The 23,250-nt window shown below is 53.5% G+C and overlaps 11 protein-coding genes across 11 annotated transcripts; 8 read left to right on the forward strand and 3 right to left on the reverse strand.

The window, feature by feature from the left end:
- Window positions 1-1,237: 1,237 nt before the first annotated feature.
- On the reverse strand, window positions 1,238-3,139 carry G647_09642 (uncharacterized protein; the record flags this gene model as incomplete). Its single annotated transcript, XM_008725636.1, has 1 exon — window positions 1,238-3,139. The coding sequence occupies one exon, from the start codon at window positions 3,137-3,139 to the stop codon at window positions 1,238-1,240; it is 1,902 nt and encodes a 633-aa protein (XP_008723858.1).
- Window positions 3,140-3,573: 434 nt separating this feature from the next.
- G647_09643 (uncharacterized protein) lies at window positions 3,574-4,141 on the forward strand (the record flags this gene model as incomplete). Its single annotated transcript, XM_008725637.1, has 2 exons — window positions 3,574-3,582; window positions 3,668-4,141. 2 exons carry the CDS (start codon window positions 3,574-3,576, stop codon window positions 4,139-4,141), a joined length of 483 nt encoding a protein of 160 aa, XP_008723859.1.
- A 459-nt stretch (window positions 4,142-4,600) lies between these two features.
- G647_09644 (N2,N2-dimethylguanosine tRNA methyltransferase) lies at window positions 4,601-6,916 on the forward strand (the record flags this gene model as incomplete). The annotated part of the gene is made up of 1 exon (XM_008725638.1): window positions 4,601-6,916. One exon carries the CDS (start codon window positions 4,601-4,603, stop codon window positions 6,914-6,916), a length of 2,316 nt encoding a protein of 771 aa, XP_008723860.1.
- A 1,963-nt stretch (window positions 6,917-8,879) lies between these two features.
- On the forward strand, window positions 8,880-9,317 carry G647_09645 (uncharacterized protein; the record flags this gene model as incomplete). The annotated part of the gene is made up of 1 exon (XM_008725639.1): window positions 8,880-9,317. The coding sequence occupies one exon, from the start codon at window positions 8,880-8,882 to the stop codon at window positions 9,315-9,317; it is 438 nt and encodes a 145-aa protein (XP_008723861.1).
- Window positions 9,318-10,650: 1,333 nt separating this feature from the next.
- Window positions 10,651-12,285, forward strand: G647_09646 (uncharacterized protein; the record flags this gene model as incomplete). The annotated part of the gene is made up of 2 exons (XM_008725640.1): window positions 10,651-11,707; window positions 11,780-12,285. The coding sequence occupies 2 exons, from the start codon at window positions 10,651-10,653 to the stop codon at window positions 12,283-12,285; spliced, it is 1,563 nt and encodes a 520-aa protein (XP_008723862.1).
- Window positions 12,286-13,270: 985 nt separating this feature from the next.
- On the reverse strand, window positions 13,271-14,035 carry G647_09647 (uncharacterized protein; the record flags this gene model as incomplete). The annotated part of the gene is made up of 1 exon (XM_008725641.1): window positions 13,271-14,035. The coding sequence occupies one exon, from the start codon at window positions 14,033-14,035 to the stop codon at window positions 13,271-13,273; it is 765 nt and encodes a 254-aa protein (XP_008723863.1).
- Window positions 14,036-14,452: 417 nt separating this feature from the next.
- On the forward strand, window positions 14,453-14,971 carry G647_09648 (uncharacterized protein; the record flags this gene model as incomplete). Its single annotated transcript, XM_008725642.1, has 1 exon — window positions 14,453-14,971. The coding sequence occupies one exon, from the start codon at window positions 14,453-14,455 to the stop codon at window positions 14,969-14,971; it is 519 nt and encodes a 172-aa protein (XP_008723864.1).
- A 955-nt stretch (window positions 14,972-15,926) lies between these two features.
- On the forward strand, window positions 15,927-16,872 carry G647_09649 (uncharacterized protein; the record flags this gene model as incomplete). The annotated part of the gene is made up of 3 exons (XM_008725643.1): window positions 15,927-16,135; window positions 16,191-16,417; window positions 16,484-16,872. The coding sequence occupies 3 exons, from the start codon at window positions 15,927-15,929 to the stop codon at window positions 16,870-16,872; spliced, it is 825 nt and encodes a 274-aa protein (XP_008723865.1).
- A 673-nt stretch (window positions 16,873-17,545) lies between these two features.
- Window positions 17,546-18,735, forward strand: G647_09650 (uncharacterized protein; the record flags this gene model as incomplete). Its single annotated transcript, XM_008725644.1, has 3 exons — window positions 17,546-17,614; window positions 17,669-18,253; window positions 18,301-18,735. 3 exons carry the CDS (start codon window positions 17,546-17,548, stop codon window positions 18,733-18,735), a joined length of 1,089 nt encoding a protein of 362 aa, XP_008723866.1.
- Window positions 18,736-19,078: 343 nt separating this feature from the next.
- On the reverse strand, window positions 19,079-20,142 carry G647_09651 (uncharacterized protein; the record flags this gene model as incomplete). The annotated part of the gene is made up of 2 exons (XM_008725645.1): window positions 19,079-20,011; window positions 20,077-20,142. 2 exons carry the CDS (start codon window positions 20,140-20,142, stop codon window positions 19,079-19,081), a joined length of 999 nt encoding a protein of 332 aa, XP_008723867.1.
- A 397-nt stretch (window positions 20,143-20,539) lies between these two features.
- Window positions 20,540-22,067, forward strand: G647_09652 (eukaryotic translation initiation factor 3 subunit L; the record flags this gene model as incomplete). Its single annotated transcript, XM_008725646.1, has 2 exons — window positions 20,540-20,751; window positions 20,837-22,067. The coding sequence occupies 2 exons, from the start codon at window positions 20,540-20,542 to the stop codon at window positions 22,065-22,067; spliced, it is 1,443 nt and encodes a 480-aa protein (XP_008723868.1).
- Window positions 22,068-23,250: the final 1,183 nt, after the last annotated feature.

The raw sequence follows: 23,250 nt of genomic DNA on the forward strand, positions 1-23,250 counted from the left end.
TTGCTTGAGAGTGCTTGCTTGAGAGTGCTTGCTTGAGAGTGCTTGCTTGAGAGTGCTTGCTTGAGAGTGCTTGCTTGAGAGTGCTTGCTTGAGAGCGCTTGCGTGGGAATGCCAGCCTCGCCTCGTGGGTACATACAGTAATCATTGGACTGCCGGGATTTCCTGGGACGACGAACACGCTACCAGGTACACATGGGATATTATGGGATGTCATGTCATGTCACGCTACCTTATGAGTGCCTTATGCTATGCTCAATAATGCTATAACGCTGCAATATTGTACCGTCAGTTCTCACCCTCGGGCAGTGTGGAAGTCATTCAGTTAGTCGCTAGACCACCGCCGAGACGACACCGCATGGCATGTTACAGTAAGTAAGCTGGTCCTCACGGGGATCTCGAGTGGTGGCGTCGACACAGGTAATATGTCTTCGCACTGCGCTGGACAAGGTTCCCGCGCTCCTTCGTACTATCCTCGCTGAGACGAGCACGTAGGAACAGTCGCGATCTCAACAAGTTAAACTGAATTCAGTACGAGATGGAAGGCCAACTCTCTAGTCCGTGCTTGCACGGGGAGAACTTGGGAGGGAGAAGCCTGGTTTACAGTATATCGGGACCGGTCTGCATGTGACATAACATATATATATGCGCAAATAGATTCGTAAATGGATTCGTAAATAGTGTCGTGGGCGTCATAGACTTCGTTATAAAATGTGTCCCCAAGACGGATGTAGTCCTCCGAAAAGGTAGCCAGCCATAGTTGTCACTCAAGACTTTGGTTGCAGGGTGTTCGAAAATGCCTCCGTCGTCGCCTCCACTTCCACCTCCGCCTCAGGGCTCACGGGTCGTATAGGTGGGAAGAAAGGATGAAATCTTCCGGGCTAGTTCAGGTGCTGCCGATATAAACTCGTGTGGATGTGGATTTGACGGTCTCACCGAGATATGGCGATTCTGGTACCGTGTAGTTGCTGATTGATGACTGCTGAACGGGATCACCGTGGTGTGACTTTTGTGCTCAGACGCATCTTCCAGGGATGAGACCAAAGTTCCCAGTTCGCTCCCCTGTTGGACCCTCAATCATAAGTCTTTGGCCGTCGGATAGATGCAAAGATTGGTTCTTGGTAGCCACCAGTCACAGCCATGGGTATGCGTGTTCGCTCAGGACACTCAGCAAACCAATCCCATTTGGCTAGAGCTGCTTTGTCAGGGACACCTAGTTGCCACGCCGGCAATCTACATATCAAGCCGCCATAAAGATATCGTCGATTCCTCTCAAGAGAAGTTCTCCTGTGGTTTGCGCAGTTTTCATCCCGCCGTCCTTACCGCCAGGACCCCACGTTCTGACGTTGATGGTCCAGACGTTCATGCCGGGCAGCAATGAGCTAGGGCACCCCTCGACTGGATAATTCGGTGGTGTGTGCTCCAGCTTGACAGATATGTGTAGACGTAAGAACTGGATCTTTCGGTCAAGTCCCAGATCCCGATGCCCCCGGATCACACAGTAGTCCCGCATCCGCCATAGCCCGGCGATGTCTCTATCCTCGTCGCACGGTGCGAGTTGAGTGAGCCAGTCGCTTCTGAATAGAAGAGCATGTTTTCCAGGTTGTTCTTCGGCGTCATAGTATGAGTCTTCATCCGCAGCGAGATGGGCTGGGTTACCTCCCCATAAAGACTTTCGTCGGCCCAAGATACAGACGGGGCTGAAATTCTTGTCGAAGCCGAACTTCATCCAGCAGACTCGTTCGCCTTTCTTATCCTTCCTCGAGGGCGGAATGTAGAAAATGGCGGCAGTCCCTCTGATCGGCTCCATTGCGTCGCTGCGCCCACGCGGCATGCAGAAAAAGAGTGGCCGGGGAGGCAGGCCAGCAAGCCCATTAGGATGGTACAGCTTGGCGGCCCGCATTTCCTCGTGACTGTAGCGGGTAATGACACGTAAGGTGTCGCGGAAGTGGAAGGCTGTCTTGTACAGTTCCTCGACGGTATACTCTGGGACGGTGAATTCGTGGAGACGAAATCCATACCATCTGTGGAGAGGCGCGTCGATTATAGCTGGGCGGACGTGGATATGTCGCACGCGATGCTGCGGGTCCTGCAGAATCGTCTGTAGCGGAACACACAAAACAGTGTTGCCGTTGAGTGAAACACGGGCGAACTGCTCTGCATCCTGCGACGAAGACAATCGTTCCAGGAAGACGCCCAGCCTCAGATGAGGAGAAGCCCGGAGAGTACAGTGCAGGATGCAGAGATATGTCTCCATCGCCCAAGGAACTGTCAGTAGGGAGATGGAGAGCCCGACATTGGTAAGCTCAAATCTTCCCGTGTTTGGGAGACCGTGGGAGGAGCGAACGACACTCTGGCATGTGACGAATTGCGAGGGAGATGTCGCCAGCAACCCGCTGTGGCCACCAAAATAACCTTCGTGGCCACGATCCCAGGCGAATATGGATTGGTCGTCGGAAAGCCTGAGGATCTCCTGCTGCAGCCTTGCAAAAGACTTCTCGCCTTCTCCGTAGAGCATCGGCATGCTGACGTCGAAGATCCCCAGGAGACTGTACGCTCTGTCCTCGATGCGTGTTGTCTGCCGCCGTGCCGCCCATGACATTCTCTGCGCCACAGAGCAGCTCGAAGGTCTGCTATGTCCCATGAGGACCTCGATTGGGATGCCGGTGTGCATCGAAAGCTCGTGCGCGAGGTCGCCTTTGGTGCCCAGAAACACCCAATGCCGATCGTGGAAACTGACATGTTTGGGCGCGATCAGCTCCTGCAGTGTCCAGCCGCGGGTCAGCCACATGCTGTCCTTGATCGCATGCTTCCGTGACTCGATATCCGTCAGGTAGGCGAAGCAGATCTCGGCATTTTGATACCATTTGTACATGGAGTTGATAGCTTCAGTCAACTCTGCCGAGCTCGTCTTGTCGATACAACAGGTATCGACCCACAAGTACGAATACCCTTTGTTCCTGGCCTGCCAGCATGCCGACTGGATCTTAGCAAAGCCTCTCTTGCCAAAGGTTTTTGGTTGACTCATCTCCTGGAAGGAGACCTCTTCGGACTCCCACCGGTGCGAGAGGATAGCATATCTGGGTACTTCGCCGCTGCCGAACTCCTTCAACTGTAGGGTCTTGACATCGATCAGGCGCATGGCGGGGACTGTGGTTTAAGGCCGGCATGAGCATGTCGATTCTGTGGTCGGCTGAGACGACGGTGATTGTCCCTCACTTCTTTTTTGGTCAACTTGTCTCTCACTCGCCGGGCCAACGCTTGATCACAGTCATGATTCGGAGACCAGCACTACTATCCGCAACGACACAGCAACGGGTTTTCACACCTCGACAGGCTGAAGAACGGAAGACGAGAAGCAGAGAGCCGATTGTGGAGCCATCGGAGCAGAAAGTCGAGTGTTTGATTGGCTGAATTTTGCGGCTGAAGCAATGAGGGGCTGCGGCGGAGCAAGCGGCCCGGAGCGAGTTATTCATGCGGCATTGCAACTCTTCTCACTCGGACTTCATCGGGCGCTCATCGCGACATCATTTACCTTGCATTCAGTCCCCGTGCACCGCAGCAAGCCTTGTCAAAATGCCTCCGGTAAGTCGCGCTCGAAATCGCGGTGATCATCTGCGGTGCGGTCCTATTCTTCTCTGGAGTTATTGACTCGTCGCTTCCCCTCCAGCGAGGATTCACCCTTCCTCCTGCGAATACACAGTCCGCAAAGCAAGCGCGTAGCGCCTTCTTCTGTTCGCTATGCCAAAAAGGCTACAGTCGTATGAACGAGTTCGAAGCGCATGAGTCATCTTACGATCACCAACACAAGAAGAGATTGAAAGAGATGAAGGAGATGCAACGACAAGTCCAACCGAAAAAGGAAGAGAAGGGCCCCTTGATGCAGATTAAACTCGGCGGTGCCACCAAGAGTGCATCGACCGGTGGCGGAGGGTTCAAAAAGGGAGGATTTAAGAACGCTTTCGCTCCGGCCAACGACGAGCCCAAGGTCGACGTTACGAAGGAGGAGACCGATTCGATAGGTGCAGTGCCGAGTGCTGTTCCCGATGACAGCGATGTGACAGACGACGAGGACTACTACGACCCACGCCGACCAACAGGTTGCATGCCTGATTGTAAGGGTCGTGCTTCGTCGGACACCTGACCCAGAGCTTCACAAGTTATCATCGCAGGTAGAGAATAGATGTAATGTACCACGGCCACACGGAGTCATGCAATAGAATAGCAGCGTAGAAGCCAGAAGAGCGACTTGCTCAAGACACGAGGCAGATTGCGATGATTACAGTTGAGCCTTGTGAAGGAGTAAATTAAATACTGACTCCTGCTGTCAAAACGGGCCAAGACTTTGATCTTGGCACTTTCATACCTTGTCGCTCTCCTGACTGCAGAATCTGCCTCCCGTGAACATGACGTCCTCTCGGAGCCAACATCGTCTAACGCGTCGGAGAGGAGGGGAGCTGGACGGGTGATGAGGATTGCGCGTTGGTTTGGAGTTCTGCGCGTGGAACTCGTCCACTTCCGCCTGCAAAATCCCGTGATTGGCGGGCTGCGAAACTGTTCAACATCGCAACAGAGGACGATCGCAGCTCCATCTCACTACAAAATGGCGTCTCCTGCACCGCCTGATGCTACTATCATAGACGGCAAGAGATACAGACAGGTCCGTGAAGGGCTCGCTTCAGTGCTCGCTCCATATGCTGCGGAAAAGCCGGCGTCGACCAAGCGTAACAAGAACGATGGCAGCGAACAAACTGATCCGTCGGCAACGCAAAGCAGGAACAATGACGAGGGGCACCAGGCAGTGTTCTACAATCCAATCCAGCAGTTCAATCGAGACTTGACTGTACTTGCAATCACCGTCTACGGCGAAGGCGCCTTGCTAGAAACACAGTCCAAGTCCAAGCGGAAAGCGCAGCACAACAAAAACAAGAGGGACGGCCGACGATCGAGGAATCTGGCCACCACTCAGCTGGACAGTATTGCTGAAAATGGGTCCGAGCAACTGAATGCACGGAAGCGCAAGGCAGACGATATCGAAGAGCAGCTCGAGAACGACTCGGTGCCAGCACCTGCGAAGAAACCCAGGGCAAACACTGATGGACAAGGCGACGAAGAGGAATTGCCTGTTGCCGAGCTGATTGCTCACCCTAGCGGGGACCCACACGCTCAAACCGAACAACCAAAGCAGAATGGACATCCGCATGCCGTCGAAGACGGCGCCAGGTCGGGAGCAGCGAAGAACCAGCAAGTATCCTTCTCGATCCTGGATGCCTTGTCAGCGACGGGTCTGAGGGCCTTGCGGTACGCCAAAGAAATACCATTCGCCACAGACATCGTCGCAAATGACCTCTCCCAGGCATCGGTCGAGAGTATTGAGCTAAACATTAAACACAACCAGGTGGAAGACAAAGTTCGTTCGAATCTGGGTGATGCTCGAGCTTTCATGTACAGCAAGGTTGGAAATGAACATTCACGGTCTGCTAAAGGCTACGTCCACCGATTCGATGTCATCGACATCGATCCATATGGTACGGCAGCTCCTTTCTTCGATTGCAGTCTCCAGGCGATTCGAGATGGCGGAATGCTCTGTGTGACTTGTACCGATGCTGGAGTATTTGCTTCTAGTGGATATCCCGAAAAGGCCTTCGCACTATACGGCGGCATGCCAATCAAGGGGGCACAATCTCACGAGGGCGGCTTGAGGTTGATCCTCAACGGAGTGGCCATGTCAGCTGCAAAATACGGGCTTGCGATAGAGCCACTGCTGTCACTCTCCATCGACTACTACGCTCGCCTGTTCATTCGCGTGCATCGAAAGCAGCAAGACGTCAAGCTACTTGCAGGTACGACCATGACCGTGTACAACTGTGGGCACGGCTGTGGAGCATGGGTCACTCAGCCTTTGCTTCGAAATCAGCCGCAGACGTCCAAGAATGGAGACACGTTCTACAAATTCTCATCCGCCCAAGTGGCTGCCAAAAGTCCGAATTGTGAGCACTGTGACTCCAAGATGCATCTGTGTGGACCGATGTGGGCAGGTCCTCTTCATAACCCGTACTTTGTACAGAAGATGCTCGAAAAGCTTCCATCCCTGGACAAAAATGTCTATGGCACGATCGACAGGCTTGAGGGCATGCTCACGCTAGCCCTCGAGGAGGATCTTAGTCTTGAGCCATCGTCAAATGAAAGCGCGAGTCCTGCGGACGCGCAGGATGGATCAATGACCGACCCTCGGATAATACCACGGCTGGCGACAAACAAGCCAGACCCGGCTCCCTTCTTTTTCATGCCTACATACTTGGCGAAGATTCTCCATTGTGCTACACCTTCTGAGTACGCAGTTCGCGGTGCACTCCTCGGGCTGGGTTACAGGGTTTCTCGGTCACATTGCAAAGCCGGCAGCATCAAGACCAACGCACCCTGGGGAGTGCTATGGGAAATCATACGCGAATTCATGCGGACCAAGGCACCAATCAAGGAAGGGGCTTTAAAGCGAGGGACCCCTGGTTGGAATATCCTAGCAAGGCTGAGAGGAACAGAAAGAGCACTCGTGTCAGACCTAAAGGATACCACGAAGACTCAGCTTGCCAAGTGCGACAACAAGGAAGATCTAAAAGTCCTGCTGCAGGGCATGCTTTACAGGCTCGAGAGCGAAAGGGGCACCAGCGAAAAGGACAACGGGGAGTCGTACGGAGCGAAAGACGTCGGTGACGAGGCAGTAGGTCCTAGCCAGGAAGGAGTTAGCAAGGACCGGTCACGATCAAGAAGTCCCTCCCCATCCACGGTGGCACCAAGCAACCTGACCATTATCTTTGACGAAAAGCTGGGCAAGGAGAAACCTCGAGGCAAGTTGGTGAGGTATCAGATGAACCCACGGCAGTTTTGGGGCCCAATGAACCGGGCGGGCAGTGCTTCATGAGCCACCACCGTCTAGGTATGCATGTATCCTTGTCTTCACAGATGTGTCATCACCACACGTTATCCTGACCACTTCACTCAGCAGGTTCCTCAGTCGCTCTCTTACTCATTGCTTCCTCTCTTGTGTCAACTTGGCTGCATGCCACTCTCAGCGGGCTTGCTGCAAAACCCGATATCAAGCATCTTCGGCTAGAAACGCCTGAGCCCAACATGTTTGCAAACCCAACAAAAGCCTCCTTTAGATAGCCAACTTGCATCCGGCTAGTTTTGAGGCCAACTCCCCGAGCGGTGTTCCCAAAAGCCTATTGAACAGGAGCTGGAAATGGAATCGACTGGTAATGATATTCCGGTCCGAGCACAGAGGACTTCACAGCGATTCACAGTTCCCTCTTCACAGCGATTCACAGTTCCATCTTTACAGTATCAGCAATGAGGGCTTTTCGGACGACATCAAAGCGATGCTGGACTGTGGTGGTTGTTGTCTCGAGTACATGACTTTGACAAGTACGTCCGCTCGTGCCGACCTCCAGACTACAACCGCGGACATTACCCTATCTTGTCCACATTAGCACAGATAGACCGTCTGAGCTAAATGCCCGCACAATGGGGCTCTCAAATGATTGAGAGGAATCTAGGTACGCGATGCAATCCGAGCTCCTGCCGAACACGCTGCAGACGGAACGGTTTTATGTGGATGGTTGGAATTACCATTGCGCGAATCCTTGGATACGGAGACTCGCGGAACAACTTCCAAACCAATATTTCGAGTTGACTGTGTCCTCTGCCTTTTTCTCCGAACAGGCGCCTCAGGGTCATTTTCCCTAGAACGAACACGAGACAACTTATAGTTCACGACCGGAAGTGTGAGGCCTTTTCTTGACGTTTAGATACTTCGAAAGCCCCCTGGGCCTGACTTGATAATCAGCTCGTTGGCGGTCGGAGTGCTCCCAAAGGTTAATGCTGATTCAATCCGGACGAGACTTTGGTCCTCCTTGAGTGGCCCGCAAACACAACGGCTTTCCCGACAAGCGTACCAATTTGATGTTGGGAGGTGGTCGACTACAACTACTGGCATGATTCGCAAGATGATCTGCTACCACGTGTAATCCTTCCATGTCGAACCTTTGGCAAACTCGAAACAGGCGGTTGAGGCTACCGGGCTCCGGAGACAAGACTATTTCCCCGAGACAATGTCATCTGCGAGTGGACTGCTTCGTGCTCTAGAAGACTAAGTAACAGTCATGGTACGCCAATGGCACTCAAGCGGAAAAGAACGTATTAACCCCGATCGGCAGCCAGACCATTGCTAGACAACCGTACGGCCTTGTTGTGTGAGGCTCGCCTCAGATCCGTTGATCAATCACTGCGACCAGCTGCCTTGGTCTCCGAACACGACCATCTCCAGTTGGAATATCGAGGCCACCACTCAATCTGGCAATACCTTTGTATGCTTGTAGGCACTTGTGTTCTTTGTTATGGTTGTTAGTTGCGTGTTTGAAGGACAGGGGGCGCGGGACACGCTCTCTCTGTCTCTAATGGGTGTATGAGCTGGCTCATCAACCCTTCTATTTGAGAAACGCCCATCTTACCTTTCACAGGGTTGCTGGTTCCTACTTCTCCAGTGACATGTCACCTGGGCCTCTGGACAAACGTTGCGCAGCTTCCACATCCTCGTCTTGTCTTCAGGCCCAGTTCATCATTTCTGAGAACTCTTCTCTACACCTGCTCCTCAAGACACGAAGTGTACACATCCTTTTGCACGATGGACCAGCAGACAGGAACGGCACATTGCCAGGGTACTTCAAGCGAATCCACCACCACGAGTAAGTTGGGATCCCTCCTTTTCCCGGACCTTTCATCCTGACGAGATCGGTGCAGAAGATCCGGGGTCATTGAAGGGGAATGTCCATGAAATGCTCACAGACGGGATATCAGTTGAGCGCAACAAGCAAGGACGAGTCAGCATGGTCTCGCACCCGGATCCATACGCAAGCATGTGCAGCACCCACGGTTTCGACATCGCAAGGGTACCGGATACGCAGGTGGTGCGAGAAGACCAGCATCCCCTTCACGTTCAGGCCACTTCCAGAGACCCGGGTCGTGGTTCTGACGGCGCTGAACCTCCAGAGGAATTGAAAGCCCAAGACCTGTCATCCAGTGTGAAGCAGGTGCGGGAGATTCAGCGTCTCGCGTGGCTGAAGGGGAGAGTTGCTCATCTGGCAAACATGGTTGACGGCGCCATGGAGGAGGTGGAGAGCACTGACACGGAAGCGGGACTCATGTATGACGCTACCTTGGTCGATACCCTTTCAGATCTGGCCCGTGATTTGCAGCTGAAGATCGAAGAGGATGAGACGATGGCTGAGCTGAGACGTGGTGGTGCTGAACCATCCGAGCGCTAGGGAGAGAGATGATAGAAGGCCTTTTGGGGTCCAAACGGTCGGTCTGCTAACCAGTGAAAATCTGCTTGAAGTTTCAGCACAACTTGGTCTTCAGCTCCATTCATGTCATATGGCACAAGAGGCCTGACTAATTGTAGTCTTGATGGATCTCAACCATCGTTGCGTACGTCCTCGGTATTGCATACACGGATCGTGCTCGTACCGTGAAGGGGAAAGGGAAGTCGGTGCAAGGTGGCTCGCCAAGAACAGAACCATGTTGGGGACGGGGCTATCTATCTCTCGTCGTGTCGTCTCAGCCGTCGCAAGATGGATATTGTTGTGGCATCAAGTGGCAGTGGCAGTGGCAGTGGCGGTTGACTAACTTCAAGGACGAGGCTCTAGCACAACGCGGGCAAGCAAGGCTGTTATATACCTGCGTACGTATTGGTAAGTGCACGTCGGGTAGATCGTTGGTTCGAGGATGTTTACTACTCCCTCGTCTTCGTCGACCTGCCACGGCTTGCTCGCGGGCTGTTCATTCGAGTGTTCCCTGGTCTTCCTACTGTACGAGGCGCCGCCTGGAGAGTCGTCTCCTTGACCCAGGAGCAGATCTTGAGTCATTCGCTGCTACTACCTAAGAGGCCATTGGGAGGTTGCTACGCGATTACTGGTCTCGGATCACTTCTGTCGAGCATCTGCACTTCCGTAGAGATTTCTTTGGTTGCACGATACTACATTCACAACTCATCCAGAGATGATGCTACTGGTACCTTCAGTGTGTTGACTGAAAAGCGCTCCCATGATCACTTTGATCGTATCAGCAGCTGTCGTAGAGAGGCGCCCAATCAAACAGTGCCTGAATGTGCAGTGTCGCCATGTCGCGTCACTTCTGTCTCCGCATCGCGAGAAGTAGGCAGTAGACAGAAGACATCCACAAGGTAATCATCGTAGATTTCGCGTCAGTCAGTCATCAGCCATGTCGCGGGTATATCGTGTCTGTTCTCATCTGGTCCCAAACTCACAAACAGCCCCCGGACAAGCACATTTGCCTGGACTCTCAAGGCATCAACCTTGACAAAGACATCCCAAAGAGTGCAACTTCATCCTTCTCTGACACCAGCCGGACCCAAACTCCAAGGAGACTTTTCCAATACAGTTGAGGTCCGTATTGAAAGTCATGTTGGCAGTGACATTGGTTGGTGAAGGAAGTCCTATTGCAATCAGAGGCCGTTGCTTTTCAGACACTTCACTGCCCGGAGAGGCCTTCACGCGCGAGCATGTGCAATGCGCATACTTAAGGCAGGTGACTTTCAGTTCACTTTCATCTCTCTCCCTCGATTTTCTCCTGCTCAGGATGCCGTCAGATCCGCCGCACCTTGACCTTCAACAACAAGATCATCGTCATCATCATCATCATCCTCTTCCTCATCTCCCTCTGCAACAAAGCCCTTCCAACACCGACGCCTTCCGAGGCGAACTTCATCACCTCGACATCACTGCCCAATCTCTGCGAGCTGAGAAGGCCGCCCTGTTGACGAGACTTCAGGTTGTTCGCGAGAAGATCTTCGCCAACGACAACCACATCCGCCGCACCATGGAGAACCTTAGCAGCGAACTCTTCCGCAGCCAGCGCGCTGAGCGCCAGCCAGAATTCCAAGCCAGGTTGCTCAACAATGACAACTTCATCGAGGGCATGTACTACCAGATGCAGGCCCAGCCGCAGTTGCTCAAAGCCATCCATGCCGTCACCAAGGAGGAAGGGACCGTTCAAGACAACAATCTCATTGCAGCGGCCATCATGACCGAGTTGACCGGCAACACCTTCCAGTTCGGCCACGATGTCGCAGCCCGAGTCACCGAGTTTGAAAAGGCAAAGAATGAATCTCTTGCAGTCATGGGTCAACCTGTCTTTGACGGTGTTAATGCCTTTGTCGACCCCACCTTCGCCGTCACTGATCCCGCTCTTGAGGATGGAGCTGCTCTGGCAATCCAAGGTCCGTCCGCCTCCCCACTAGGATCAGCCAGAGATATGTCCATCGTCGCGTTGATGTCCCCTTCTGTCAAGTCCGAGGGTGCTTCCATCGCCACTCCTTTCAATGTCGCCAACAGTCTCCCAGATCTGACCGCAGCTGCGCTGACCAATACGCCTGCCAATGTTGCTTTGTCCATCGAAACAACCCCGGTTCGCCAGTCGCCACGAGCCACCGTTGTCGCGCAAGGGATGACAAGTCTTCAAAAGAGCTTCCCTGGTCTCCTGGAATCCATAGGCCCTGCCAACTCACCTCCACGTCCGAGATCCGCTGTTGCCGCCATGGCTGGGAAGCGTGGAAGAGAATCAGTCGAGCCGAACGACAGCCCAAGCCCGTCTGTGCTCCGGGTGGCCAAGAAACCCAAGAATGACAAGGAACCAGGTAAGGCTTGCCACATACTTCCTCGCCGCTGTCTGCCTTGGGCATTGATGCTGACTCTTGGTTTGTGCACAGCCATTTCCCACACCTTCATCAATTACATGAAGCACCTCGAACAACTCCACCGAGGCGGGAAATCTATCTCCAGCACCATTCGCTGCTCGCGTTGCCAACAGATCAAGCGTGATGTCCGCGTCCTGAACTGTCTGCACTTGTACTGCCACCGCTGCGTCCTCCAGCTCCGGGGCCAGGCCCAGCACGGCAACGCCGTCACTGGCTTCCAATCGACCTGTGTCAAGCCTGGGTGCAACCAAGTTGTCAGTGGCAAGACCACCGTCATTGACAGTGAGATTGTCGACTTCCTCCAGTGGTACGATCAGCAGTCTCCCGTCATCACTTCCAAGGTGTGTCAGCTTCATGTGCTCAACACCGCTTCTGCTAGATATCCCGACGACGACGGCATCAAGGCCAAGCTGCAACAAGTGCAGAGCCAGTTCCGGGCCGCGCACAATGCCGCCGTCGGGGATCAACCGGTCGACTTGATGGTGATTGCAAAGTTGTGCCGCAAGCCATACTTGTGATCGACTTCGAGTGGCATGAATCGAGGTTTAAATCGTCGCCGATATCTCCGAAAACAAAATTCGACTTCTCGACACCGAGTATCTGGTGGAAAGGGAACGGAAATGGAAGCAGTACTGTCAGCGAGGCGCAAAGGGGCTGGGGTGGTGTTCATGAGCGAAGCTATGAGACCGTGGTGACAAATGGAGGACTCGTCTGCCGTTATCATCACCTGGAGCAGTGTAATACCGTTGGATGGGAAAAGGAAAAAAACAATCTTCATGCATCGCAGGCCGAGATCGCAGTCTGCTTATGAGACGGCTCAAGAGTCAGCTGTCAACTGTCAACGGTCAGTAGTTCGTGAGGAGCTGCGTAGCGCTCAAGGAAAGAGCACACATCGAAAGCCAGCTCTGGGATCAGATACTGTAGACTGCAACGCAACGCGGCCGACGAGCATAGAAAATGGGAACGGAGAAGCTCTTGTACTCAGCTATCTATTAGCTCAGTCCACAGCCAGTCACAAATCAATGGGTCGGTTGGTCGGTCAATCAATTGACAGGCGACCAGGCAAGTGCTTCGAATGCCCAGCTGGATATCCTGCTCGCTTTCTGATACCGCATTGACGGTGTCGATAAGGTATGTTTGTGTCTGTGATTGTGTTTGAGAATGTTTTCGGACAGAAAAGTGCGCAGGTGCGATGCCGACTGACGGACTGTCCCACGGTGTCGAAGATGCTGAGATAATCCCTGCAGTTCGGTACCTCTCTCCACCGCATTGAGCTGCTGTGTAGTTCGAAGCAAAGCATAGCTAAGCAAAGCAAAAGACATTTCGCCGATGATTTCAAACGAAGGAAAAGCTCATGCTCCAGCCGTGATACTGTACACTGGACCTGGCTGTTTGGCTGGCATCCCGAAATGGCCAGATCTATTTACCTCTTTCGCATCTATATCCCCTCGCCGGCCTTGCACTGTGCTGACCGTCTATGTGTCTGGCTGACTGCTACCACCCCTACCACCCCTGCCGCCTCATACGGTGAATGGTGGCCAACTCCGCCTTGAACCCCTGCAAGAACAGCTTCCTCCACCTGAGAATGCGGACGTTCTTCCGCCTCTGGCCGCGTCGGATATGTTTCTCCTGGCTCCGCATGTCGCCCTTGACGTTGTTCTCGGCGCACTTGCGCTCCAGCATACGGAAGCCGCGCGTCGGGTCGCCGTGCAGGCCGTCGACCGTGCGGCCTAGCGTGGGCCGCAGGCGGAGCGAAATCTGCCGCCCGGCGGGGGACGCGAGCTCGTCGCCCAGGCTGTTGAGCACCGAGTTGACTGTTGTCGTCGGGTTGTGCGTGGCCGTCGGGCTGCGTGGATGCGCCGGGGGGGCCGAGGTGCGGGCGATCCTCAGGATGTCGTTGAGCCCGCCGCCGGAGGGAGCGCCTTGGGATTGCGTGCGAGTTGGTTCGCGGGCGCGGGTCTCGCGGATGAGGCTTTGCATGAAGTCGTTGTTGAGGGGTTTGTTTGCTGTTGGCGGGCGTTTGGATGGAGATGGGGACGTGGAAGCGGTGTTGGCGCTGGTGTTGGGACTGGGATTGGGTTTGCGATAGGGGTTAGAATTCTGGGAGGTACAGCTTGTCGCGGAGAATGACCTTGAATGTGGTTGTTGAAGTCTGGGCTGCTGCCGACCAGCATTGAGGGTGCTGGATACGGGGTTATTCGAGGAATTGTAGAGCTGGGGTGCCTGGGTGTGGCGCGTGCACCGCTGCAGGGTGCGTGAGGCGTTCATGTTGTTGTTGTGCTGAGAGCACGGTGACTGGACCTGCTCACCATGCGCGTTGAAGCGAAGGTGCTGGTTGCAGATGAGTTCAATTGTGTGAGACTGAGGATACTTGGGTACACGCATTGAGATGGAAATCTGAAATGTCCAACTTCCGCAGCTCTGCCAGAGTGGATACTGTGGAGGGACACGGCAGCCAATCAAACGCGACTATCTTCGGAGGCTCAATGGCGACTTGTGTGCTGGCCGTGGACTTTCTAATCCACTGAACGTACTCCATACTCTGCTGGTTTGCTGGCAGCACAGTGGTTCGACAAGCCAAAATCGATGAGAAGCGGGAGGACTTGGCCTTATCTCCTACGAAGACCGTCCATCAAGTCGAGACTACCAACACTCTCGCCGTCACCGCGCAGGATCAACCACAAGATGACGGAGCGAGCGTCCTCTAACGCGACCTCCATAACCCTCTCGTCTCTCAACTACGTCCCTCCCTCGGCAGTCGCGCAACTCCTCCTCGAACCTGCCGAAAAGGCCAAGATTGCCATAATAGACGTCCGTGACTCAGATCACATCGGCGGCAATATAAACGGCAGCCAATGGGTGCCGCTAAATCAACTTGACGTGAAAATGCCCGAACTGCTCCGGACGCTCAAGGACAAGGAGAAGGTGATTTTCCATTGCATGTTGAGTCAACAGAGGGGGCCGAAGGCTGCGTTGGCATACGCAAGGGCGAAGCAAGCGGCTCAGCAGAAGGAAGCGAACGAGGCTGCCGATGCCGAAGCTGCAGCTGCAGCGGAGGAAGCGAAAGAGCATGGCACGGGAGAGACGAAGCAATTGCTGAAGCAGGAGGTTTGTGTGCTTGATGGAGGCTTTGGCGCATGGCAAGCGACCTTTGGTGAGGACCCGAGACTGACGGCCGACTACCAGCCTGATATATGGCTGTGAGTACCGGCTACATGCGTTGCAGTTAAGCGGCTACCGTTAGAGTACCTTCATGAACCCCCGATCGTCTTGTCTTACAGTCATGGCAGCAAGGAGTCTGTCTGGGAGTGATGACTGTCATGGCCATACACATGATTTAGAGAGCCAGGTTTATGTTAGCGCATTGAATATGAACTATTTCCCACGGCGATATGCTTCCGAACGAAGTCGGCGTCGGGTTTGAGCGCTCGCGGACAGATCAGGGTGGAATTGGAGGCGGGCAGAGAAAATGTCGGGCTATGCACCGAGGGCGGGAGCGAAGAAGTTCCAGCTTGCAGACCACGCCGTGGCATCCAATTACCAGCAAGACGGATGTCCACATCCGGTGTATTGAAAGGAAATCTATCCGCCTGTGTGTTTGGTGTTTCAAGCAGGAAGAAACAGGCTGGAACTTGAATCTGAATCGGCTTTGCTGCTCCCCGCAATGGTTCTTTTCCATCCGCTTCACTCACAGCCCTGCTTGCTCAAGTTTACAGACAAGGCGCTGGCACAAGTGCAAAACGATCTCAGGGTTTGAAAAGCCCAAACATAGTCCTTGAAGGAGCAGTAGACATGAAGGATACAGCCAGAGTTCAATCAGGTGGGCAGACAGCGACCGCGCAACGAGTGTTGTTGACCGACTTCGCTCTGCTCAGAGGCACGCGCATCAGCTGTGGCAAACCTGTCAAGATCATTGAAGGGAGAATTGTAGCAGATCAAATATAGATGTCTGGCGCTTGTCTGTTGGAGTCAAGGTGAGGTGAGTACGAGGCTGGATTTACAGACGCCCCCTGAGATGCCACGACGTGTGATGCCTGCCAAGCGACGCGGAATCCTCGGTTAAATCTTTTCAATCTCGAAGCGTACGGCGTGTACCGTAAAGTAGTCGCTGCTGTTCCTCTCCAGCCTTACGACAGGTTCTATCATCTCGTAAAACACAATGGCAGTGGATCTCCAGGCTCCGGCCGACCCAACGCCGAAGGCGACAAAGACTTTTCCTATGTGCGGTGTGTCGTACGTCGGTCGGATCGAACACGAATACATGCACAGCAAGAAGCTGTCTGTCTGTGCAAAATGTCTGGCCCTGGGATTTCAGAAGACTCTGAAAAAATGCAATGGGTGTTTGCTTATCGACTACTGTTCTAAGGAGTAAGCGCGATGTCACACTCATCTCGCGTGTATGGCGATACTAAAGCGATGGCAGATGCCAAAAGGCACACTGGCGGAAGCACAAGCCGTTCTGTAACATGGTCCAGGGCAAAGGCGAGCAGAGCGCTTATCTCTCGTCGTACGACCATGATGAAGTCTATCGTGTAATCGTTGATGCATACCGGTTGAGGGTTGAGACAGATCATCTATCTCGCGAGGAAGACCACGGCATTTACTATTCAGGGAAGCCTCTTGATGGGTTGGTGTGGGCACAAGGGGATGGTCAGTCAATGGTCCCCAGTAACATGGCTTGCATATCTCAGTGTGATGCTGATTTGAGAAACGCAGCGATTGACGATTTCCAACGTTTCCTCGACCTGTTGGAAGGCTCAAAGATCCTGCCTAAATGGTGGACGTTCGAAGACAGAATGCAAACCCTTGCCCTGGCGATTGACAAGAACGACCCGGAGTCCATCTTTAAGCCAATCAATCAGACTGAACTACCCCAGCGGTACGGAGGGGACATGGCGATTCGACAGGCACTGGCTATTCTTGCAGAGATGTGCGTTGGCTACGACGGCAAAGGGCCTGCTAAGGACGATACCTGGTACCACGAGTTCCAGGAATTCCTCGATCTGCATCCTGAAGAACGAGCAAGGTTAATCAAAGGTAGCATCGAGATGGTGGATGCCGTCTTGAAGGAGCATGGAGAGGAGTTCGGGCAAAAGCCAAGCTGAGCGAGGCCTGGCCTGGCCTGAGACACCCTTCTACGGACTAAAGAAAAGCCTGCTTCACTGGGGTCCGCTTTGGTGAGTACTCTGTAGTAGGTGGTGTCAATTTGTGGCTTCTCAAAAGAGCAAGAAGAGTTGCTATGCGCTAGCGTGGACCAAACCTCGATAGTTACTGATTGAAAGCTGCTGCGCCAGAGAGTTGCAGGATGATTCGTGCGGTGTCTATGAAGATGAGAAGGAGAAGAATACAAGAGACCGATCTGCGTTGATGGCCTTCCAGTTGGGACAATATTCACGGGCGGAACATGCTCCTGGTCCAACGATCCCAGCGCCGAAACAACGGAAGTTCTGGATGACGCCTTCGGAACGGTCGCGCTCCCGTGGTTATTTAACTCAGTTACCTATGCTGGTCCTGTTGCGGGAAGACCACACTGACAACGGAGGCCGCATCGCCTCTGTCGCATTGCGAGCCAAGATGGGAAGCGCTGAAAACAAGGTCGAAGCACGGCAGCATCTTGTGACTGACAATTCATGGGTTGGCAGGAGCGGGCGCAGGTGAACCTCGGGGTCTGGCAGGCACAATTCAATTCCACTTCACCGTCCAACATCCAATTTAATAGCTTCATCTCGCCTTCTCAATCCTTTCCATGTTCAGTCATCGACCCGACGAGACGGCACCATGCCCAATCATGCATGTGGTAGAGATGCAGGCGCAGTCACCATATCAATTCATGAGTACAACACGTTGGTGAGTAAGGCCGTGGTCGAGGTCGGGGCAAAGCAGCTGACACCAGAGTCGTAGCTCGACACTGGCCGCAAATACCACGCTCTGAGGCAGGCACTGTTGACAGGAGGAGCTACCAGCGAGTCGCTAGATGTCTTGATCAGCAGCTGTTCTCTACCAACGCCTGACCTCACTCCAAATGACAGTCCAATCGACGAACCAACGCCAGACCGGTCTGGTATGTCGGATTGGACTCCTGCACCCACTGCTCGCCCTTTCGTCCCTCGAGCGACCCGAAGCACCACCTCGAACCGTCACCAGAACCTATCTGCCCTACCAACTACCCACGATCCGTCCAATCCGTGTTCTCCCGAAGTTGCCCGTGCCGACGGAAGCGTGTTGGGCCAGCTAACAGAAGACGCTCAAGAAACTGAGAACGCCTGCAGCGAAAACACTACCGACAAGCGCTCTCTGGTCATCACTGGGCTACCGCCAGCCACAACGCTCCAGAGAGTTGCGAAGCTGCTGAAAGGTGGCGCGATCTTGCAGATGTACCTGAGCAAGCGACATTGTTCTGCTCATGTGAGCTTCGTCGATCCTATCTCGGCTGAGAGCTTCCTTGAGTATGCGCAAACTAATGAGATCGACATACAAGGGAAAAAGGTGTGTGAATCGCCCTCATCGTGGGCAGTGACGCTAACATGGTACAGCTAACGGTTAGCTGGGACGACCAACAGAGGTTTATCAAGCCACATTTGGCAAACCTCATCGCTTTCTCCGGGCTCACACGCAACCTTGTGATCCGCTTTGCGAAAGAAGAGTGGACGGCACAGGACATCCGGGAGGACCTTGAACACATCCACCAGCTGCAGATTGTCGATCTCTTCTTCCGCAACGGCCATGCCTACCTTTCTCTGAACAGCATCCAGCACGCTCTAACTGCCAGGACCTGTATGCACTCGCAGTTGAAGTACAAGAGATTGAAAATCGATTCTTGGCCTGATGATTGCGCTCAGCCACTCCCGGATCCGCCAATCAAGCAACCACAGTACCTACTGCCTGTTCAGCCAGCCGCAGTGCACCGAAACCGTTTCACGCCGCTTTACCCCGGAACTGAAGAGAACCAAGAAGCGCCCTGGATATGATTCGTTTCTCAGAATGTTGATGGTTGGGAGATGGCTCAGACCGCCTGTTCAATCGGGCCCGTCCACAAAGAGTGCCATGCGGCTATCGATGCGGGCACGCTGAAATGTTCGGTGAACAAGCCAGTCAAGGACAACATGTCAAGGTAAACATTGACACTTGTGGTGCTGAAGAAATTATCCATAACGACAACGCAGCGTTGAAGCTCAGCCGCGTGGCTTGTTGAGAGCGAACACCATTGAGCTGCACAATCAGGAGTCTTTGTCTGCGTCGCTGTGCTTGCATGAATGTTAGCCATTGTCTGTCCTCATGCCTATCTCGGGTGATCTGACAATTAACCTGGTCTCATTTCTCATGACTATACCCGTAATGCCAATCCTTGCCCGCTAAATCCTCCCTAATCTTATAATTCTCCTCGGCCACATCAATCGTCCTCATATCACATTCAACAATCCTCATCCCCGGCTCGCCGTCATCGAAACTGCCCTTGACTTTCCCGACAAGCGGCAACACGACCTGACTTAGACCGGCGTATCCTTCCTCTTTCGGTCCGCCAACATTACAGAACACGACAGCACAGGTGTTCTCGAAAGATCTGGTGATCAGTGCGGATGTCAGAAACTGAATGTCGACGTCTGGGCCATATGCTCTGGCTTCGGGGGTTAAATCGTCGCGGGTCCAAAATGTGGGAATTATGATCAAGCGGGCACCCTGCCTCACCAGCGCGCGACATGCCTCAGGAAAGGCCAGATCCCAGCAGATAATAATGCCGATGGGTCCAAGAGGAGTTTCGATTACCGAGTGAGGGCTCATCTGCGGAGGAGGTCCCTCTTCCGTGGAAAGGTGGTGGTGCTCTGGCTGACTTGCTTTCACCGAATCAGGACCCGATGTCAAGACCGTACGCTCGGGAATCCAGAGGTTTGCTTTCGTATAACTTCCTAGGAGCTCGCCGGTGTACGAAATGAATGGCGCGATATTTAACAACGTAGGTGGCTTGACCCCAGCTCCCGTAGTGCCGTTACTCGCGGTTGGACTTGGCGACTTTGGATCAACGGTCACAATGGTGCCGGGAACTATGTTGATCTTGCATTCTTGGGCAAGAGCCTGGTAGCGCGCCACGTATTCGTACGCGGTGAGGGCGATTTGAGCGAAACGCTCGTCGTCAGGAGTCCAGCTTGAAAGGTGATACTCGGGCAGCACCGCTAGGGAGGCTCCTTGTGAGGCAGCTTCTCTTATGTAGTTCGAGGCTTGGCCGAAGTTGTATTCTGGGTCGAGCGGCTGATTGAGGTGTTAATTACTTCAGAAGCATTCGTTGATCCGTTGTTGAGAAGGAGTTGTCCTACCTTGGGATGGAGCTGGATCAGAGCAACCTTGAATTTCTGGTCGAATGATTCATATGAGGTCGCCATAGCCACACCTTTCCCAACTGAGGTCTCTCGCTGGGCTAATTAACTATGTTGTCTCGGTGGGAGATATTAACTGAAGACCCTGCCACGTGTGGTAGATTATTGGTCAGCCTTCTCTAGTGAGGCGTTATTGAAGTCAGTGCGGGGATGTGCGTCAGAGCCAGAAAGGCTGCACTAAGCCGTTTCGAGATTTCGCCCACTGAACGAATTCGTGGTCCCACAATTCGACAATATTTCGACATATCGAGGAGACAGTCAGTCATACCGCGCTTCCCTGTGAGGCGAGACAAAAGTTGCCCTTCGAAAAGACTCTGTGCATGAGAATTGTCGCCGTGTGACTCTTCTCCTCGTACCTTCCCCCATACGCTCCAGTCCTCTTGTCCCGTCCAATCCTACAACGATGTCGTATGCCAACGGCCATGCCTTCCACGACGAGGACGTCGAGGAAGAGACCCTTGTCGCAGACTACCAGGAGCAAGTGAACAACTATGCCGATGAAGGTGCAGACTTGGGTCGCGCGGACTCAATAATCAGTGGAGGGCCAGCAGATCTGCGAGCACAGCTTGAAGCCGCTGCTGCTCCGCTCGAGTTTCAGGCGAGTTTGGAGACAAAGTGAGTCTTGATGCCATCTCGAGAAGAGGAGCTGGAATTCTTTTTCTTCAATCTGACCTAGACATGGCTAACAGCACATTTGCAGGTTTCAATCGTATGACAACTACTGCTCGCTCTTCCACTACATCCTCAACTCGGACGGCCCCGTCGAGATCGAGACGCCGTCGTACTTCTGGGCTTGGGACGTCATTGACGAATTCATCTATCAGTTCGAATCCTTCTGTCGGTATCGGAACCGCGTCGCCCGCACGGCGCCAACCGAAGAAGAAGCGCAAGTCCTGCGGGAAAATCCAAACACATGGGGATGCTACAGTGTTTTGAACGTGCTGTATTCGCTCATCCAGCGCTCGCAAATTAACGAACAATTGGCCGCTACGAAGAGGGGAGAAGATGCACAGGCCGTGGCTGGCGAATACGGATCTCGCCCTCTGTACAGGATGCTGGGATACTTTTCCATCATCGGCCTGCTGCGGGTGCATTGTCTGCTTGGGGACTTCAGCCTCGCTCTGAAAACGCTCGACGACATCGAGATGAACAAGAAAGCCATGTTCGCCCGCGTCATGGCCGCCCACCTGAACACCTACTACTACGTCGGGTTCAGCTACATGATGCTGCGCCGCTATGCCGACGCGGTGCGCATGTTCAGCCACATCCTCGTGTATGTGTCGCGCACCAAGAACTTCCAAAAGGGCCCGAATCAGGGACAATTCGACGCCATCGCCAAGAAGACGGAGCAGATGTATGCCCTCATCGCCATTTGCGTGTCTTTCGCCCCGACCCGCCTGGACGACAGCATCCACACCACGCTCCGCGAGAAGTACGGCGAAAAGTTCTCGAAGCTGCAGCGTGGCGGGCCCGAGTCGCTGCCCATTTTCAAGGAATTGTTCCAGAGCGCGTGTCCCAAGTTCATCAACCCCACGCCCCCGGACTTTGACAACCCGAGCCTCAACATCGATCCTGTAGACCACCATACCGAGATTTTCATGGACGAAGTCAAGAACACGCTCTTCAACCCCCTGATCAAGTCGTACCTGAAGCTCTACACCACTATGTCGATCCAGAAACTGTCCAACTTTCTCGACGTGGAGCCCGAAAAGCTCCGGTCCTGGCTGCTCGTAAACAAACAGCGCAGTTGTCGGCAAATCCGCTGGACCGAGGGCGGTCTGCTCGAGGGCGAAATTGTGGGTGTCCTAGGCAACGGCAGTTCCGAAGGGTTGGACTACGCGATCGAGGGCGATTTGATCCATATCAGCGAAGCGAAGCAAGGACGACGACTGGTTGACTGGTACCTGAGGAATCTTGCGCGGGCATATTAAGCTCTGAAAATGCCAATGGGAGGCTGTGATGATGGTGTGACTGGTGATCCCTCCTCCAGCAGCATGTCTCGATGTCTCGTTACTCTCCAGATCAACTGGTGCCCTCACGTAGGCTGCATCGCTGCAAGGGACCAGACGCCTACGACCAGAGGATTTGGACTCAAGGTGTTCCATGTTCGAAGCGAGGAAGGCCGAACCAATCTTTCCCGACCAAACAGAAACATCATGCTTAGACAGAGTACGGAGTTCGGTGAAAAAGTAGAATCCCGACTCGAGCGTGGGCGTGGCGTGGGCGTGTTACTGGTAAGGCAATCCCGCAAAATGCGGTACTGTACCTCATATTATTCGGGCACATGAGATACAATCTCGAGGCGACTAGGGAGTGAGTGAGTGTCCTCGGTGATACAGTACGTAAGGCGGTCCTGCCAGAAAAGGGCAAAAGCTCAGGCATCTACTGTAGAGGAAGAAGAAAAGTCAAATACGTACTCCGTACTGTGTATGAGCATGCTTCGTCCAACTGGTTCATCGGCATCGACGCGACATCGACATCGGTATTGACATCTGCGTTTTCTGATATGCTCTGTCTGGTCTGCATCTGTCTGGTCTGCATCTGTCTGGTCTGCATCTGTCTGGTCTGCATCTGTCTGGTCTGCATCTGTCTGGTCTGCATCTGTCTGGTCTGCATTTGTCTGCTCTGTCTGATCCACTCTCGCGTGTATGCCTACATATAAGGGTACGTGCCTGGACGCGGATTGTCCAGTTCGGGCTCGAAATGAACACTTCCAACGTACGAGATATTGCAGTGCAATGCGGTGCAATGAGGTGCAATGTAATGTAATGTGATTAATGCACTTTAAGACATCTCTCCTATAGAGCATAGTACCGTACTATGCAGTGTGCTTAGGGTCGCCGGTCGATTCTCGAGGACAAGGAATAGAGCTGCTTACATATGTAGGTAGGATATGAATTTTCAGCTATGCGATGACCTGGCTTTTGTCTGCGTTTGGGGGGATTGCAATATAACAGTTATATATCTCACCTCACACCTCACACCTCACACCTCACACCTCACACCTCACACCTCACACCTCACACCTCACATCTTGCGTTTCACACCTTGTAGCTTAAATCTCACACATGATAGAATACAAAGTAATATCCAAGGCACGCGTCACATATGACA

The sequence above is a fragment of the Cladophialophora carrionii genome (genome assembly GCF_000365165.1).
Source record: "Cladophialophora carrionii CBS 160.54 unplaced genomic scaffold supercont1.10, whole genome shotgun sequence".
In the NCBI taxonomy this organism is placed as follows: domain Eukaryota; kingdom Fungi; phylum Ascomycota; class Eurotiomycetes; order Chaetothyriales; family Herpotrichiellaceae; genus Cladophialophora; species Cladophialophora carrionii.